Genomic DNA, 18,558 nt, shown 5'->3' on the forward strand with positions numbered 1-18,558 from the left:
GCTAATTGTGGGTCCCTGTGTGGTTTTTTTTTTTTTTTTTTTTTTTTAAAGGAAGGTAGTTGAAGTGACTGTTTTGTGCTTTGAATTTAGAGCCAGGCTGGGTTCGAACTGAACTGGTTGTTATTAGATTAACTCGAGCAGGTTACTTCAAGTGGTTGGATCAAAGTTTCCCCATCTGTAAAACAGAAAGAACTAAATTTTGGGGGGCTTATCTGGGAGGATAAGCTGGCCCTCGGCTCTAGGAAATGAGCAGAGGACGAGCAGGAGCCCAGAGGCTCCACGGGCTCCTTCAGCCCAGGGTGCTGTTTCATGCAGGACGTGGGGCGCTGTGGATCGAGTCTGCGGCAAAGCAGGTGGAGAGGAAGGAGTGAGAGACACAGAATCGAAGGGCAGGCCACCACTCGATGCGCCAGGGCGTGGGAGGCTGCGCTGGCTAGAGCATTCTGGGGTGATGGCGGTGACTTCCGTGAAGGTACGAAACACAAGCTATGGCGGGGAGAAGGAGGTGGGCAGCAGAGAGAGTAGCACGGCTGCTTCCCAGGCACCGGGACTTAGGTGTCCAGCGACAAAGCCATTACGCCAACTGCTGGTCCCTGAACTGTTTATTTAGCAAATGCTATACAGTGAAAAGTAAAAAAAACCCGTGTCACTCAGGCGTGGGCGTTTACCTGGTAAACTAGGAGGATGGGCTCTATTTTTACCAGGGAGAGTCAATCTTTTTCAAGGTCTCACAGCTCCGAGGAGCAAAGCTGGGGGATCCGTCTTCAAGTTCAGGGCTCCCCCATATGGAGGGACATGTGAACAGGGCGCTGACAAACCAGGACAGCAGCTCTCTCGAACCCTTGAAGAAAGCACCATGGGGGCTGGCCCTGTGGTGCAGTGGTTAAGCACTCTGCAGGGAAAGCCAGATCTCGGGAACCAGCAGTTAGCGTAATGGCTATGTCGCTGGACTCCCACGTAGTCGACCGCGGTTCGCGTCCCGGGCCCTGTGGTGCGGGTGCGTGCATGCCCAAGATCCCGAGAGGAGAATGGAGGAGAAGGGATTGCGGCGTGGCCATCCCCCCTGGGGGGGGTTTCCTTGCTTTCTGTCTCGCTGTCTCTCTCTGTCTGTCTGGCGAGCACGCGCGCCCTATAGCGAAAAAACCTCTCAAAAAAAAAAAAAAAAAAAAAGGAAAGCCAGATCTCATATGGCTGATCGCTGTTCAAATCCTGGTCCCCTCGGCTTGAGAAACACAGTGTGTGTGTGTGTGTGTGTGTGTGTGCACCTGTGCCCCTAATCCCGACGAGATGTCGGAACGATGGAAAAGGGAACTGCACTGTGGCCGTGCCCCACTGGGGTGCTTTTTCTCTGGTGGACACAAGAGCCCTCTGGCAAGAAAAAGAACACCCATCACGGAAGAGCTCAGCTGTTCTCCTAAAATGTGGACACTCTGTAGAAAACGCTGCTTTCATAAAATGTAGACACACCACTCAGCAGTAATTTTCATCCAGAAAAAGGAAAAGAGACAGAAAAAGTCATTTACAGCCCAAAACCCAACTCGAAATGCTCTCCGGGTTGTGCATGAGACTGATAATCCTGCGTTAGCCTCGTTAATCGAAATAAAACGTGATGAGGGGGTTGGCAGGTGGCATGGTGGTTAAGAATGCTGGACTCCCACATGGCCGATCACGGTTCAAGTCCCGGACCTGACAGTTTGCTTTCTCCCTTTCTCTCTCTCACTCTCTGGTTAAATAAAATAAATAAATAAATAAGTCAATATTAAATAAAAAATAATTCTAAAAAAAAAAAAAAAAGAAGTGATGAGTGATAAACATGAGAAAATGTACAATTTCCTGAAATGACAATAAAAACAGTCCAGTCGTCGCGCTGCTGACGGGTCATCAAGGTTCAAATCACCCCGTGCAGAGGAAGTGTGGACCTTGGCTCCTGTGTTCGGGAACCACCTGCCAGTTCCTTCTCTTATCAGCCACCAAGAGGCCATTAAATTCTGCCCTATTGCTGAGTCACCCTGAGAAAAACAAGATGAGGAACTCTCAGGGAAGGTCTTCACAGACTCAGGACCAAGGGAAAGGTGCAGGTGCTCAAGATCAGGTGCAGGTGTCAAGTTACAATGAGGTAAGCTAGCTGGTTCCGGATTCCACTTACAGAGAATGTGCTGCAGGAGCAGCAATCAGGGAGAGCCACCTGGAAGAAGCGGGTTTTCAGTAGTTTTTTTTTTTTTTTTTTTTAATTTTAAGAGAGATTTTTGCTATAGGACATGTGCCAGAGAAAGAAAGAGAGAGAGAGATAGAGAGAGACAGAAAGTGAGAAATCACCCCCTCCCCCCCACAGGGGGCATGGCCATGCCGCAATCCCTTCTTTTCCATCTTCTTGGGATTTGGGGGCATGCATGCACATGCGCCTGGCGTGAGTTTTAAGCCACCGGGCCTGGGACTCGAACCACGGGCGACTACGCGAAAGAGTCCAGCGATGGAACCATTACGCCATCTGCTGGTCCGTCGGGAGTGCTTTCTGTATGACAGAGCTGTCCAGAGATGCGGACTTTGTTCTAGGGAGGGGTCGAGGTGCTAAGCAGAGGACATTCAGCTGGATCTGTAATTTAGAGAAGTGAATTCCCAGTGTGGAGAACAAAGAATCGCGGGCGCCCACTCAGGCGCCCATGCTGGGGATAAGCTAGAGAGGAGAGCGACAATTCGACATGGCCGTAGATTAGTAAATGCAGGGACTGAGAAGAGGAGAGGGTCCCTGACCTGGTGGATGAGATGGGACCACGAGTGAAGGGGAACAGGGACAGCAAGGACAGGATTTCGAGCAGGGGTGGCTGTTGGAGGGTGCAAGGGCACCTGCACAGGGCAGGTGTCGCGGGGATGGAGCTGGCGCGCCCATTGGAGCTTGATCACACACGCACATGGGTGCTGCGAGGGGGAGCACATGGCGGACCACTGACTGGAGGAGGACAGAGAGCAAGGGGCAGAGGCAAAGTCCTTCGGTGAAAGAGCCGGGTTACAGGGTGGAAAGGAAATGGACACTGCGGGAGAGACAGTGTAGACTGGTCATTAAGAAAATGAGGCGCCATCCAGCAGGCATGAACGGAGGCACTGGGGGTGCTAACGGAGATGAGAGCAGGGGCCTCTGGGAGCTGGACGTCTGGTGGTGCCCACAGGACACCGTGGGGAGGCAGGGCAGGAAGGGACAGGAAAGGACGGAAGGCGAGGAAGGCAGGGTGAACCCAGGGAAGGCAGCAGGTGAGGAAGACCTGAGCGTGTAGGATACTCATGAGAACAGTCCACGGCTCTAACATCCGCAAAACAATAACAGTATCTACTCAGAGCAGAGCCGTGCATACCTTGTAAAAATGTAGCATTGTTTTTTCCCTACGCACGTGCCAGACAGACAGACAGACAGAGACAGAGAGACAGAAAGCGAGAAATCGCCCCCCAGGGGGATGGCCACACCGCAATCCCTTCTCCTCCCTTCTCCTCTCGGGATCTTGGGCATGCACGTACACGCGCCCGGCATGAGTTTAAGCCACCGGGTCCGGGACTCGAACCGCAGTCGACTACACGGGATTCTAGTGACATAGCTATTAGCCAACTGCTGGTCCCAAAATGTACCATTATCTTCAAACTGACTATATCAGACTACACATCGGGACAGATGGCTGTGTGTGGCATCGAGGTCCAGACAGAGAAAAAAGGGTGCGTCCTGGGCTCTGGCGTCTGAAAAACGCCTTCTAAATGCATACACAGAGTCTCACTGTGGGGCTGCCCTCGTGCCAAGGGTGTCTGGGGGTGTGTTCTGCTGAAGGCATGCAGTTGGGGTCTCCCATTTCTGGCTATCTCTGTGCCAAAAAACAGTGAGAGAAGTGCCCAGGCTATTGATATAGCCCTCTTTCTCTCCCCACTCAGAGTACAGAGATGAACCTCTGCGAGTTACGCCCCAGCCTGATCTTTCTCCATACAGTACAAACTCACAGGTGATAGACTTAGAAACCTCGGGCAGTCAAAACCCGATTCCGCCAGCCAATCTGTTCTGGTGTGTGCTGGTAAGTGATCAAGAGGGTTCGTCCTCAAGAAACTCTACGGGGAACATCACGTCTCGGGTTAGAGACCTACCTCGGTCGGCTGGTCGGCTGGCTGCGGGATCAGGAGCTGGTTATGGTGCTGCAGGACCGTCTTCAAGTAATCTAACACGGTCTGGCAGGGCACTGGGTGGGAGAAAGCGCAAGAATTACACATTCGCTCCCTCGCACCCGCAAGACGTAAAGTCTAAAAAGATTTTTGATGTAAACGTCTAAAAAAGAAGACTTATTTTCTAAAGGAAATAGAATCTTCTTTCATTTGACATCCGCGGTTATTTCAGTTTGTAAATACAGAACAGATGCTATGGTTTGGGGAGAATGTTTAGGCTCAGCACAATTCACTGAGAACTTGCAAGTCAAAGTTAGTCCAAGAGGAATTTGGGTCAACAATACTGATCACGAACAACTCACAGAACACACAGGTTTTCTTTCTTTCTTTTTCTTTTGTTCTTGGAGAGGTTTATGCTATGGGGCGCGTGTGCTCGCCAGAAACAGAGAGACAGAAAGCGAGAAATCACCCCCCGGGGGATGGCCACGCCGCAATCCCTTCTCCTCCATTCCCCTCTCGGGATCTTGGGCACGCACGCACACGCGCCCGGTGTAAGTTTTAAGCCACCGGGTCTGGGATATGAACCGCGATCGACTACGTGGGAGTCCAGCAACATAGCCATTACGCTAACTGCTGGTCCCCTGTAACACTGATTTTTAATGTCAGACTCCTTCTGAGTTCTTCAATAAGCAGGATTCCATACAAATTAGACTTGATTCCAACACAAACACACTCGGCCCCCCAGTTGTCACGTAAACTTCTCATTTTCTTGCTTAAGAAGCTCTGTTGATGGGGGCTGGCAGATGGTGTGGCGGTTAAGGGTGCTGGACTCCCACATGGCCAACTGTGGTTCAAGTCCTGGACCTGGCAGCTTGCTTTCTTACTTTCTCTCTCTCTCTCACTCTGTCTCTCTTTGGTCAAATTAAAATAAATAAATAAATAAAGTTAAATAAAATAATTCTTAAAAAAAAAAAAAAGAAAAAAGAAAAAAAGAAGCTCTGTTGAGGGACCAGCAGATGGTGGAATGGTTACGTTGCTGAACTCCCACGTAGTCAACTGTGGTTTGAGTCCCAGACCCGGCAGCTTAAAATTCATGCCAGGCGCATATGAGTGCATGCCCCAAATCCTGAGAGGAGAATGGAGGAGAAGGGATTGCAGTGAGGCCATCCCCCCAGGGGATGATTTCTTGCTTCCGTCTCTCTGTCTCTCCAGCAAGCACATGTGTCCTATAGCAAAAATCTCTCTATATATAAAAAAGAAGAAGCTTCACTGATTTGGTAAATTTCATATTAGATTCTGTATTTCATGAACACATACTTAATTTTTTGAGGCTTAGTCTTACAGATTCATTGAAGAATTATAATAAAGCTGAATAGATATTAACCCAGCATCAAGCATGACATTTTCTGTACCACTGCATAAATAATGCCTACATCTGAAGATTTATATTAGAGACCTTTCAAGAGTATTAACTAATTGTTTTTTAAAGGTCGTGGTAGCTTAGTTAATAACCCAATTTATATGAACCCTTGTCACGCTCTTTCTTAGCTGTGTGTTTTCTTACGATGTTTTTGTCACATTAAAGAAAATAATAAATATTGAACCTAAGCCTTGATTTCAAAGTTATCACCGTGGAACTTTTTCACTTTGTTTTTCTTATCACTTTTTTGTTGTTGTTGTTTGTTTTTAGATCGCAAACAGAAGTTATCCTCTTTCTCCACTGCTAATAGCTTTGGGCTTTTTAGGCCACATCATATACAGTCTGAAATCAAACACTGCAGCAACATGCTTTTGAAGAAATTTTATGACACGGAAGACTAGGTTAGGAAATTTTTCTTCTTGCCAGGAAGGTGTTTTTTTTTTTTTTTTTTTTAAGTAACCACCCATATAGTCCTGTCACAGATTTGTGTCAGGGTCACGCTGCAATCATCATTTGAATATATGTTTCAAGTTAAAGAAGCATTTGCTGGGGCGAGCAGTTAGCGTAATGGCTATGTCGCTGGACTCCCACGTAGTCGACCGCGGTTCGCCTCCCAGACCCGGTTGCTTAAAATTTACACTGGGAGTGTGTGCGTGCGTGCCCAAGATCCTGAGAGGAGAATGGAGAAGGGATTGCGGCGTGGCTATTCCCCCGGGGGGTGATTTCTCGCTTTCTGTCTCTCTGTCTCTCTCTGTCTGTCATCCCACTCTGGTCTGCAGTTCAAGTCCCAGATCTGGTGGCTTAAACTCACGCCGGGCGCGTGTGCGTGCGTGCCCAAGATCCTGAGAGAAGAATGGAGGAGAAGGGATTGCGGCTTTGCCACCCCCCCAGGGAATGATTTCTCGCTTTCTGTCTCTCTGCCTCTCTCTGTCTTTCTGACGAGCGCATGCACCCTATAGCATAAATCTCTCCAAAAACAAACAAAAAACAATAATGCCTTAAAAACAACTATTTAATTTAATTTAGTATTGTTTTTTATTTTGACCAGAGACAGACAGAGAGAGAGAGAAGGAAAGTGAGAAAGCAAGCCTTTAGGTCCGGGACTCAAACCATAGTTGGCCATATGAAAGTCCAGCGCCTTAACCACCACACCACCTGCCAGCCCCATCAATAATAATAATTAATAACGATTACATTTCAACTGAGGGATTAGAGTTGTGATTACTTTTATCCATCGTTACGACAAATAAAAACAGTATTGTATGTTCTCACTCATATGCAGAAACAAAAAAAAATGGTCTCACAGAGATAGACAGGAAGAATGACTGCTAACAGCTGGGGAATCTACGTGAGGAGGGATAGAGGGATTACCAGAAATAAAACTGCAAGCAGAGGGCCCACAGTGCAGTGGTTAATGGACACACATCCCTCATGGCTGACCACAGTTCGAATCCCCATGCGGGTGGTTTAAGACACACCAAGCATGTATGTGTGCCTGCCCCAAATCCTGATGGAATGGAGGAATGAAAAAAAAAGAACTGCGGGGTGAGCATGCCTCATGGGGGTGCCTTCTCTCTCTCTCTCTCTCTCACATGCTCTCTGGGAATAAAAACTGCAGATAGATAAACAGGGCCATTCCTAGGACTATAATACTTCCCAACACAGGTCATGTAAAGGGGGGAGACGGTGGGTCTGCTAATGATGCTGAATGAATCATGATGCATTGCATTTTTTTTCCCTCGGTTTCTGCCATAGGGCGTGTGCACTTGGCTAGAGACAGATAGTGAGAAGGAATGTGAAATAACTCTCCAGGGGGATTGACCACAACACAATCCTCTCTCTTCTATTCTCGTCCTGGAGTTTGGACACACAGGTGTATGCGCCCAGTGTGATTTTTAAGCCACCAGGTCTGGGACTCAAACCGTGGTCAGCCATGTACAAGTCCAGTGCCTTAACCCCCACACCACCTGCAGGCTCCTACACTTTTTTTTTTGAGAGATTTTTTGCTACAGGGTGCGTGCATGTGCTTGCCGGAGATACAGAGAAAGAGAAAGAGACAGAAAGCGAGAAATCACCCCCCAGGGGGGATGGCCACGCTGCAATCCCTTCTCCTCCATTCTTCTCTCGGGATCTTGGGCACGCACGCACATGCGCCCGGCATGAGTTTAAGCCACCAGGTCTGGGACTTGAACCATGGTCGACTACGTGGGAGTCCAGTGACATAACCATTATACCTTCTGCTGGTCCCCGAAAACTTTTTTAAAATTATCTAAAATAATACACTCTAGTGCTTATCTGTCAGCAAAAGAAAAGAACACTTTTTAAAAGTGCCTAAAAGAACAGACTGGTGTGCAAAATGTTTACAATATTTTGTGAACCTGTAGTTTGTCATTAATTTGTATCTTTAAGTTATCGCTCTAAAGATCACCTATACTTTGGGCGCATGTCAAACTGCAACTGAAATTTGATTTTGTCAATGGTTTTTGAACAAACTGAATAAAGTTTTTGTTGGGAAAAAAAAAAAGACATTCTAACATAACACTAGTTAGTATATTAACAGTTTTCTGAGAAAAAGGATCAAGAATTAGTCTTAAATCCTTAGGGGTTTTTTTTTTTTTTTTTTTTTTAACATAGTAACTCTAATACTTATTAACTAGGCCCAATGTACTTACTTAACTTCTGTGGGTCTCTTTCACCCATAAAACGGGGATAATTACCTACCGCATACATTTACTATGAGGATTAATGGAAATAATGTTTCTATATCAGAAAGCAACCAGAAAGTACTGCCTAAGGTGAGCTACTGCTATTTTTTTTGGAGAGGTTTTTGCTATAGGGCACGTGCACTCGCCAGAAAGAGAGAGACAGAGACAGACAGAGAGAGAGAAAGGAAAAGTGAGAAAGCAAACCACCAGGTCCAGGACTTGAACTATGGTCGACATGTGGGAGTCCAGAACCTTAACCACCACGCAACACTCCCATTCTTTTCTTTTCTTTGTTCTTCTTTCGAGAGGTTTTTGCTATAGGGTGCATGTGCTCACCAGAAAGAAAGAGTCAGAGAGACAGAAAGCGAGAAATCACCCCCAGAGTGGATGGCCACGCCACAATCCCTTCTCCTCCATTCCCCTCTCGGGATCTTGGGCATACACGCACACATGCCCGGCGTGAGTTTAAGCCACCAGGTCCGGGACTCGAACCACAGTCAACTATATGGGAGTCCAGCGACATAGCCATTACGCCAACTGCTGGTCCCGCTACTGCTATTTTAATAAGACTGAGAGTCTAGTGAGTTCTTGCTGGAGACCACCTCCTAGACTCTGTTGGGTGTGCCATATCTGGGCTGCGATATTGTCTGAGCAGCTGTTAAGGCTCTTCCCAAGGCAAAACTGCTCCAGTTCTGGTTTGGCTCCTACTAAGGGTGCTTGGGTCTCTAGTTCTTCATTTTCATTGTGGATCATTACAGTAAAATCGTACTCAGAGTTTCTCTTCTCATTCCTCAAACATTATTCAATCTACCTTGTAATAGAGCTGTTTTTAAAGACTTTAAACAGCTCGAACTATGCCACGTCGGGTTTTATGGGGAAACCGAAATGATTCACTGTCCTCTGACAACCATGGCCACCTGTGTGCTTAATCATCTCTCAGCGTCCTATTCACGTGGTCTCTGTAAAGTATGAGCTCCTGGGTTGTAAATATCCAAAAATAAACAAGGAGAATCTAGGATGACTTGGCTTCCAGATGCACGATTATACTTTTTTTTTTTTTTGGAGAGGTTTTTGCTATAGGGCGTGTGCACTCGCCAGACAGACAGAGAGAGACATAGAGACAGAAAGCAAGAAATCACCCCCCAGGGGGGATGGCCACGCCGCAATCCCTTCTCCTCCATTCTCCTCCAGGATCTTGGGCACGCACGCACACGTGCCCGGCGCGAGTTTTAAGCCATCAGGTCCAGGGCGCGAACCGCGGTCGCCTACGTGGGAGTCCAACGACATAGCCATTACGCTAACTGCTGGTTCCCATGCACGGTTATACTTTTGATAGGGACAAGGTCCTCGTTCTGTTTGATTCGATTCAGTTAACAAACAGAGAAGCGACGGCATCCCTGGACGGTGGACTAGGAATGAGGAATGCAAAGATGGCGTGACTTAGTCTCTGCCCCGAGCATCTTACACGGCCCGTCTCAATTCCTATCAGGAGACGCAGATGAGAAGGCGCAAACTTCTCGTGATGCCAACTTTAGCAGATATATGCACGGCATACAAAGAAAAGTGGTTAACGTTGTCCAGAAATGGGGGAAGGATTTGTAATAGAGGAAGAGTGTCAACTGGGGTGTGCAAGATGACCAGGAGCTTCTCAGCGGGGATAAGGAGAACATATTCTCGGGTTGTAAGGAACAGCAGAAGTGAAGGATGGCTAGAGGCGAGTGTCTGGGTGCTCAGAGGCTCCCAAATTGTCCAGTGGTATTGGGGGTACTGAGAGCTGAGTGTTCAAAAATGGATGTGGGACCAGCAGTTAGCGTAACAGCTATGTCGCTGGACTCTCATGTAGTCGATCGCGGTTCACGTCCCAGACCCGGTGGCTTAAAACTCACACCGGGCGCGTGTGCGTGTGTGCCCATGATTCCGAGAGGAGAATGGATTGTGGAGTAGCCATGCCCCCTGAGGGGTGATTTCTCGCTTTCTGTCTCTCTGTCTCTGTCTGGTGAGCGCACGCGCCCTATAGCAAAAAAACCTCTCTAAAAAAAAAAAAAGGACGTGAAAAGGTCCAGGTATCAAAGAACTCAGGTGCCACACTGATGGGGGCTAGAATTTAACTCCATAGTCTTTGAAACCCTTAGAAACGCTTCAGCGTAACTGTTGGGGGCTATTTAGGGGAAGGAGCTGAGTGGGTTTTGCAACAGCCCGAGTTATGAGATGGCCCTGGATGACAGCAGTGGGAAGGGTGTGGTCTGAGTTGATGCATAGGAGGGGGAATCCAGAGGAACACAGACTGACTGGAATGGAGGACGGAAGACTTAGGGATGGATCTGAGGTTGCAATCCTTGGTAACTAATTGAATGCTGACCTCTTTACAAGGTCAGAACACCACTTAGGAACTAGAAAAAACTACATAAGATATCTGTATTGCTAGACACAAGCCAGTATCACTCTCTATCCCTGTTTGTTAAAGTTGCCATTTATTTATTAAGGGCTTACTGGTAGACCTTGATAGCTAGTTATTGAATTGAACTCCTAGTATTATTAACCTCACTTTACAGAAGGGAAACTGAGCTTCAGAATGGTTTAGTGATTGTTGAGACCAGCAGTTAGCGTAATGGCTATGTCGCTGGACTCCCACATAGTCGACTGCGGTTCGAGTCCTGGACCCGGTGGCTTAAACTCACGCCGGGCGCGTGTGCGTGCGTGCCCAAGATCCGGAGAGGAGAATGGAGGAGAAGGGATTGTGGCGTGGCCATCTCCCCTGGGGGGGTGATTTCTTGCTTTCTGTCTCTCTGTGTCTCTCTGTATTTCTGGCAAGGACACGTGCCCTATGGCAAAAAACCTCTCCAAAAAAAGAAAAAAAAAAAAAAAAGAATGATGGTTAAGTGATTCCAAAAACCATAGCTACTAAGCAGCAGGAGTGGAAATTCATACTCAGGTTTGACTGCAAATCCACTCTCTTTATTTCACATGGCTGTCTCCTCAGTGCCACTGATTTCACCAAAATCTAAGTAAAATAGCTCAATTCCTTACCCTTCTCTGTGCTTATCATTTGCTCTGATTTAATTTTTTGGAAAGGTTTTTTTTTTTTTTTTTGCTATAGGGCGCATGCGCTTGCCAGGAAGACAGAGAGAGACAGAGAGATGGAAAGCGAGAAATCATCCCCTAGAAGGGATGGCTATGCCACAACCTCTTCTCCTCCCGGAATCTTGGGCACACACACACACACACACACACACACACACGCATGCAGTGTGAGTTTAAGCCACTGGGTCCGGGACTTGAACCGTAGTTGACTACATGGGAGTTCAGCAACATAGCCATTACGCCACCTGCTGGTCCCCATTTACTCTGATTTTTAACTCAGACGTCATTCAGATCTCATCATTCCCCACTGACCCCATGTTTTAAGTAGGATCAATGCGTTTCTCAGGATCGCAAGTCTACCTGAGCATTTTCCTACAGGCCCTTGTGAGTACATTCGAGTTTGAAGAATGATGAAGGCAATGGATTGTGGTAGTACACGCCTACGCTGTATCTACTCTGAGGACTTTTCGTTCTTGCCAAATTACGACTAGCCCAAAATGGGCATTATTAATTTCTTTCTTTTTTTTTTTTTTGAGAGATTTTTGCTATAGGGTGTGTGCGCTCGCCAGACAGAGAGAGACAGAGAGACAGAAAGCAAGAAATCACTCCCCCAGGGGGGATGGCCACGCCACAATCCCTTCTCCTCCATTCTCCTCTCGGGATCTTGGGCATGCACACACACGCGCCCAGCGTTGAGTTTAAGCCACTGGGTCCGGGACTCGAACCGTGGTCAACAACGTGGGAGTCCAACGCCATAGCCATTACGCTAACTGCTGGTCCCTTGATTTATTGCCTTTTAATCTTCCTTCTTACACAATGACAACAGTGGGGTAACACGATCAGATCTGCATAATCCAAGGTCCAGTTGCAAAGGTGCTAGTCTCTTGAGTTAGTACAGCCGATCCTCCTTCTTCATGGCTTCTGTATTTGCAAACGTGCTTACTTGATAAAATGTATTTGTAACCCCTGACTCAATACGCTTGTGTTTTCGTAGTCATTCTTGGGCGTGTGCAGAGGTGTAAAACATCTGAGCCACCCGAATGCCCTCGTCTCCAGCAGAGGTCAAACACGGTGAGATTATGCTTCTTGTTTCAACTCTCAACACGCAGGCGAGTGTCTGTGCATGGCCTATTGAGTGCTGCGTATCCTGTGTTTTTGTGCTTTTTGCTGGTGATTTCACTGGTTAAAATAGCCTCTAATTATAGTGGTGAAGCGCTGGCCAGTGTTCCTGTAAGTGCAAATAGACTATGATGCGGCTTACAGAGAAAATAGGTGTGTTGAGTAAGCTTCATTCAGGTATGCGTTCTCGTTCTGTTGGCCGTGACTCAATGTTAATGAATCAACAATAAATACTAAATCAGGTCTCTTTAAACAAATGCACATAAAATAAGGTTATGTACTGATCAGCTGATGAGAATATTGTGAGCTGAAGCTCCCAGTCCCCTTGCTCTGTATTCCTCCTATGAATAATACTTCAATATCGGGAACCAGCAGTTAGTGTAATGGCTATGTCGCTGGACTCCCACGTAGTTGACCGCGGTTCGCGTCCCGGACCCGGTGGCTTAAAACTCACGCCGGGCACGTGTGGGTGCGTGCCCAAGATCCCGAGAGGAAAATAGAGGAGAAGGGATTGTGGCGTGGCCATCCCCCCTGGGGGGTGATTTCTCGCTTTCTGTCTCTCTGTCTCTCTGTCTGTCTGGCAAGCGCATGTGCGAAAACCTCTCAAAAAAAATAATACTTCAATATTCACTAATTCAGTGTCCATGGTGACTTTGTAGACCATAACTACCATGAATAATGAGAATTAGCTGTATTTTGAGAGTGGAGGTGGGTAAGAAACTAGATACAGAGCCAGAGGGCTTGGATCATAATCCTAGATCTGTAACCGACCTCACCTGTCTGGTTTTCAAGCTCCTGGTAGGTAAAATGGTGATATTAATATCTGTTCAGATCCTACTCATGAGACTAAGCTGAGATGGTCATGAATGCACGTTTTAGAAAACAGTGGTCCTATAAAAACATCAGTAATACTTTTCAGTAAAATGGTGCTAGGAAAACTGAACTTCCACATGCAAAAAGAATGAAGTTACATTCTTTTCTTACAAAATGCACAAAAATAACCTAAACATGAATGAAAGACTTAAATGCAAAACCAGAAACTCCTAGAAAAGGAAATGGAGGAAAAGCTCGTGGACGTTGATTGTGATTGACAGTGATTGATTGGATGGTTGATTTTTTTGGATATCACATCAAAAGCTCAAGCCAAAAAACCAAAAATGAGTAATTGGGACCACATCAAACAAAACAGCTTCCGTGCGGCAAAGGATACAACTAACAAAGTGAGATGGCAGCCAATGGATTGGCCGAAAACATGTGCAAATCATCTATCTGTAAGGGGTTAACATCCAAAGTAAATAAAGAACTCATACAGCTCAGTGGCAGAAAAACAAATAATGTATAGCGATTTAGTGTATGAATAATCATAAAAAATATATTAATAAAATTTAAAAAAAAGAAAAAAATGGACAAAGACTTGAAAAGATAGTTACTTAAAAGAAGACACGAAAGTAGACAGCAGGCCAGATGGTGGTGTAGAGGTAGCACAATTCTGCACAATGCTGAACTCACAAGAGAAAATTCGGAATTCACGTCCTCTACACTATGAGCATGTGCACCCCATCATCTAGACTGGCAGAGTCTTGGGGCAGATCATGATGTGAAGACCCTGTTGAGGGTGACTCTGTCTCTCCTTTTCTCATAGAAAAAACAGACTTAAAAAAAAAGTGGTCAACAGGTGTATGAAAAGGTGCTCGACATCATTAATCATCAGATAAATGCAGATCAAAGCCACCTATGAAATACCACCTCACACCTCTTAAGATACTATTCTCAAAAAGTCAACAGACAATACATGTTGGTAGGGTATAGAGGAGAGGAAACTTCTGTACTTTGTGGGACTATACTAGTTATTAGAGAAAGCACTATTTAAGTTTCTAGAGAAATTAAAAATAGAACTACCATTATGACCCAGTAATCCTTTTTCTGGGATTATACCTAAAGATAATGAAATAATGACTTCACAGGTATCTGCACATACACATGTGTACATACGCACACATGTCAGCTGCAGCAGTAGTCACACAGCCAAGATATGAAAACATGTCTGTCAGAAGATGAATAGGGATAGGGACCAGCAGTTAGCGTAATGGCTATGTCGCTGGACTCCCATGTAGTCGACCGCAGTTCGAGTCCCAGACCCAGTGGCTTAAACTCACTCTGGGCCCATGTGCGTGCGTGCCCAAAATCCCGAGAGGAGAATGGAGGAGAAGGGATTGCGGCGTGGCCACCCCCCGGGGGGTGATTTCTCGCTTTCTGTCTCTCTGTCTCTCTCAGGAGAGCACATGTGCCCTATAGCAAAAACCTCTCAAAAGAAGAAAAAAAAAAAAAAGAAGATAAATAGGGATAAAGAAAGTGTTACAGGGAACCAGCAGTTAGCGTAATGGCTTATGTCGCTGGACTCCCACGTAGTCGACCGCGGTTTGCATCCCAGACCCGGTGGCTTAAAACTCACGCCGGGCGCTTGTGCATGCGTGCCCAAGATCCCGAGAGGAGAATGGAGGAGAAGGGATTGCGGCGTGACCATCCCCCCTGGGGGGTGATTTCTCGCTTTCTGTCTCTCTGTCTCTCTCTGTCTGCCTGGCGAGCGCATGCGCCCTACAGTGAAAATCTCTCAAAAAAAAAAAAAAAAAAAGAAACTATTACACACACACACACAGGAATATTATTCAGACCTAAAAAAGAACAAGAGCTTGCCATCTGCCACAATGTGAATGACTCTGGAGGACGTTTTGCTAAGTAAAATCAGCTGGATACAGAAAGACAAATACTGTCTGATTTCACTTATGGAACATAAAAAATAATTCAAAGACAGAGACAGAGACCAAAACAGTGGTTTCCAGAACTCGGGTGGGAAGTAGGAAGATGCTGATCAGAGAAGAGAAAGTGGCAAATGAGGGTGAATGCACCTAGAGATCTAATGTACACGAGACTACAGGTAATAAAACTACTGTATTTGGAATGCAGGTTCAATGAAGATGTTAGCTGCCCCTGCCACAAAAAAAAGAAAAAGAGAATGGATATGTTAACGTACTTCACTACAGTAACCTTTTCACTATTTGTATGTAATCCACAGCTTCATGCTGTATCCTTAAATATATGCAATGAGGGACCAGCAGTTAGCGTAATGGCTATGTTGCTGGACTCCCATGTAGTTGACCATGGTTCGAGTCCTGGACCCGGTGACTTAAACTCATGCTGGGCGCGTGTGCGTGCATTCCCAAGATCCCAAGAGGAGAATGGAGGAGAAGGGATTGCGGCGTGGCCATCCCCCCTGGGGGGTGACTTCTCGCTTTCTGTCTCTCTGTCTCTGTCTTTCTGGCAAGTGCACGCGCCCTCTAGCAAAAACCTCTCAAAAAAATATGCAATGAAATTAATTCAAAAAATACATTTTCCCTATATTTGGCATTTATTTCAAGGTATTTTTCATGTGTCGTAATCTTGTTTTGAAACTTTTTTAGTCACATTTTATGATTCTAAGACCCACTGTTTTTCATATTTTGATATCTAGGAACTTGGCGTTCAAAGATAATTATAATGTGCAATTATGATTTGCAGTGCTTTTCTTCTTTCTCAGTGGGACGTAAAGATTGACGTGTCTTACATTCAATGGCACTTAGATCAGATGAAATGTAGCATTTTCTTTTTAAAAAACATTTATTTATTTATTTGTTTAAAGAGAGAGATTTTTGCTATAGGGTGCATGTGTTTACCAGAGAGACAGAAAGCGAGAAATCACCACCCGGGGGTATGGCCATGTTACAATCCCTTCTCCTCCATTCTCTCAGGATTTTGGGCATGCATGCCCAAGTGACCAGAGTGAGTTTAAGCCTCTGGGTCCGGGACTTGAACTGCGGTGGATTATGTGGGAGTCCAGTGACGTAACCATTATGCCATCTCCTGGTCCCTTATTAGTATATTTTAAATTTGCTATAGGGTACATGTACTCACCAGGCACATACACACACACACACACACACACACACACACACAAAGACAGACAAAGTGAGATCATAAGCTGCCAGGTCCAGGACTCGAACTGCAGTTGGCCATATGGGAGTCCAGGACCTTAACCACTATACCACCTATTGGTCCAAAATGTGGTATTTTCTATATACCCTCTTTACTGAGTTCTCCCTTAGTGCCAGTCTGTAAGTTTTCAAAAATAACTAACTTCTCCATTGAGAAGTTCCATCATCATTTTCCTTCTTTTAATAACCTCAGCCCTTCATAGTCCTGATCCAAATATCATTTCCTTTTGTGGTTTTTCCTTTTAACCAATGTTCACTTTTTTTCTTTCTTTTTTTGGAGAGGTTTTTGCTATAGGGCATGTGCGCTCGCCAGACAGACAGAGAGAGATAGACAGAAAGCGAGAAATCACCCCCCCCCCAGGGGGATGGCCACGCCGCAATCCCTTCTCCTCCATTCTCCTCTTGGGATCTTGGACACACATGCACACGCGCCTGGCGTGAGTTTAAGCCACCGGGTCCAGGATGCGAACCGCAGTTGACTACGTGGGAGTCCAGCGACACAGCCATTATGCTAATTGCTGGTCCCAATGTTCACTTTTTTTTTAAGCATTATTTTGTATTTAATTTTATGTATTATTATTTTTAATTTGCTATAGGGCACATGTGCTCACCAGAGAGAAACAGAGAGAGAGAAGGACAGAAAGCAAGCCACCTGATCTGGGACCCAAACCACAGTCGGCCATGTGGGAGTCCAGCACCTTAACCACCACACGACCTAATAGTCCCTCACTTTTCTTTTTTTTTTTTTTCAAAAATTAACTTCTTGGGACCAGCAGGTGGTGTGGTGGCTAAGGCGCAAAAAAAAGAGGAGAATGGAGGAGAAGGGATTGCAGCATGGCCATCCCCCCTGGGGGATGCTTTCTCACTTTCTATCTCTCTGTCACTCTCTGATCAAATTAAAATAAACAAATGAACAAATAAAAATAAATAAGTAAAAAACTTCTTATCAATCTTTCTATATATATATTTTTGAGAGGCTTTTTTGCTATAGGGCGTGTGTGCTTGCCAGAAAGACAGAGAGAGACAGACAGACAGAAAGCGAGAAATCACCCCCCGGGGGGATGGCAACGCCGTGATCCATTCTCCTCCATTCTGCTTTCGTGATCTTGGGCACGCACGCACACACACCCAGCATGAGTTTAAGCCACCGGGTCCAGGACTTGAACCGCGGTCGACTATGTGGGAGTCCAGCGACATAGCCATTATGCTAACTGCTGGTCCCTCAGTCTTTCTAATTTTGAATGTGACAATCTACTATCCCACTTTCTTAGGGTAAAATATGGAATTGTCTGCAGCTCCAAATAACTCTGAAAAGTTAGAGAATACTTTCCAGAGCCCCCTGGCAAACATATACCAGATCATCAATGAGATTATGCTGAATACTTCACAAATACAGTAACGCTGGCCCTCGCAGGTGGTGCCAGAGATAATGCCTCTCTCTGATCGCCTTCTTTTTTTGGTAAGGTCTCACATCTTTCTTTTCCTTTTCTTTAGCCGCCCAAGTGAAATAATTTTTTTCTTGTAGACTGACAGGCTCGTTTCTTTCAACTCATTTCAAGAACTGCTCCCACAAATAAAAGCTTGATTTCAGGGGGAAAAAAAATAAAACAGGACCTCGGCGGTCCTCAACAGCTGTCTTCTGGAGAGGCAGAGAAGTGCCCCAGGAATGCTGCCCGGGTTCTGACATCTCCTTTCCAGCCTTGTCTTCTCTGTTAACCACTGAGCGCTACCTTCTCCTTTGTACTCAGCCATCCTGCTTGGCTATAAAAAAGAGACTGCACCACAGAAAAAAAGAAGAAAAAAAAAAAATAGACTGTACAATATGAGGGGAAATTCTACTGAATAAAGCCCAGGCCCGCTAATGGAAACATGCTGGCCCCTGGGACAATGAAGGGTCACTCAGGCCACTGAGAAGCATTGGCACTGCTTAGGAACGACCACCCCGAGTTATACAGAAGTTACTGCCTGACAGAATATTCGAACCGGCGTACCACTTTCTGCACTTTTCTTCAAAAGGGTGTCTAAAATTTACAGACTCTTGGGGACCAGCAGAGAGCGTAATGGTTACATGGCT

General features: G+C 45.9%; 1 protein-coding gene across 1 annotated transcript in view; it reads right to left on the reverse strand.

The window, feature by feature from the left end:
- BEND4 (BEN domain containing 4) overlaps positions 1-18,558 on the reverse strand; it is a 48,956-nt gene that overhangs the window by 5,341 nt on the left and 25,057 nt on the right. Inside the window, exon 4 of the mRNA XM_027774488.1 lies at positions 4,117-4,208. Within this exon, the coding sequence (XP_027630289.1) occupies positions 4,117-4,208 (92 nt within the window). The remainder of the gene's footprint in view (positions 1-4,116; positions 4,209-18,558) is intronic.

The sequence above is a fragment of the Tupaia chinensis genome, unplaced genomic scaffold, assembly GCF_000334495.1.
Source record: "Tupaia chinensis unplaced genomic scaffold, TupChi_1.0 Scaffold000442_1, whole genome shotgun sequence".
Lineage (NCBI taxonomy): Eukaryota > Metazoa > Chordata > Mammalia > Scandentia > Tupaiidae > Tupaia > Tupaia belangeri.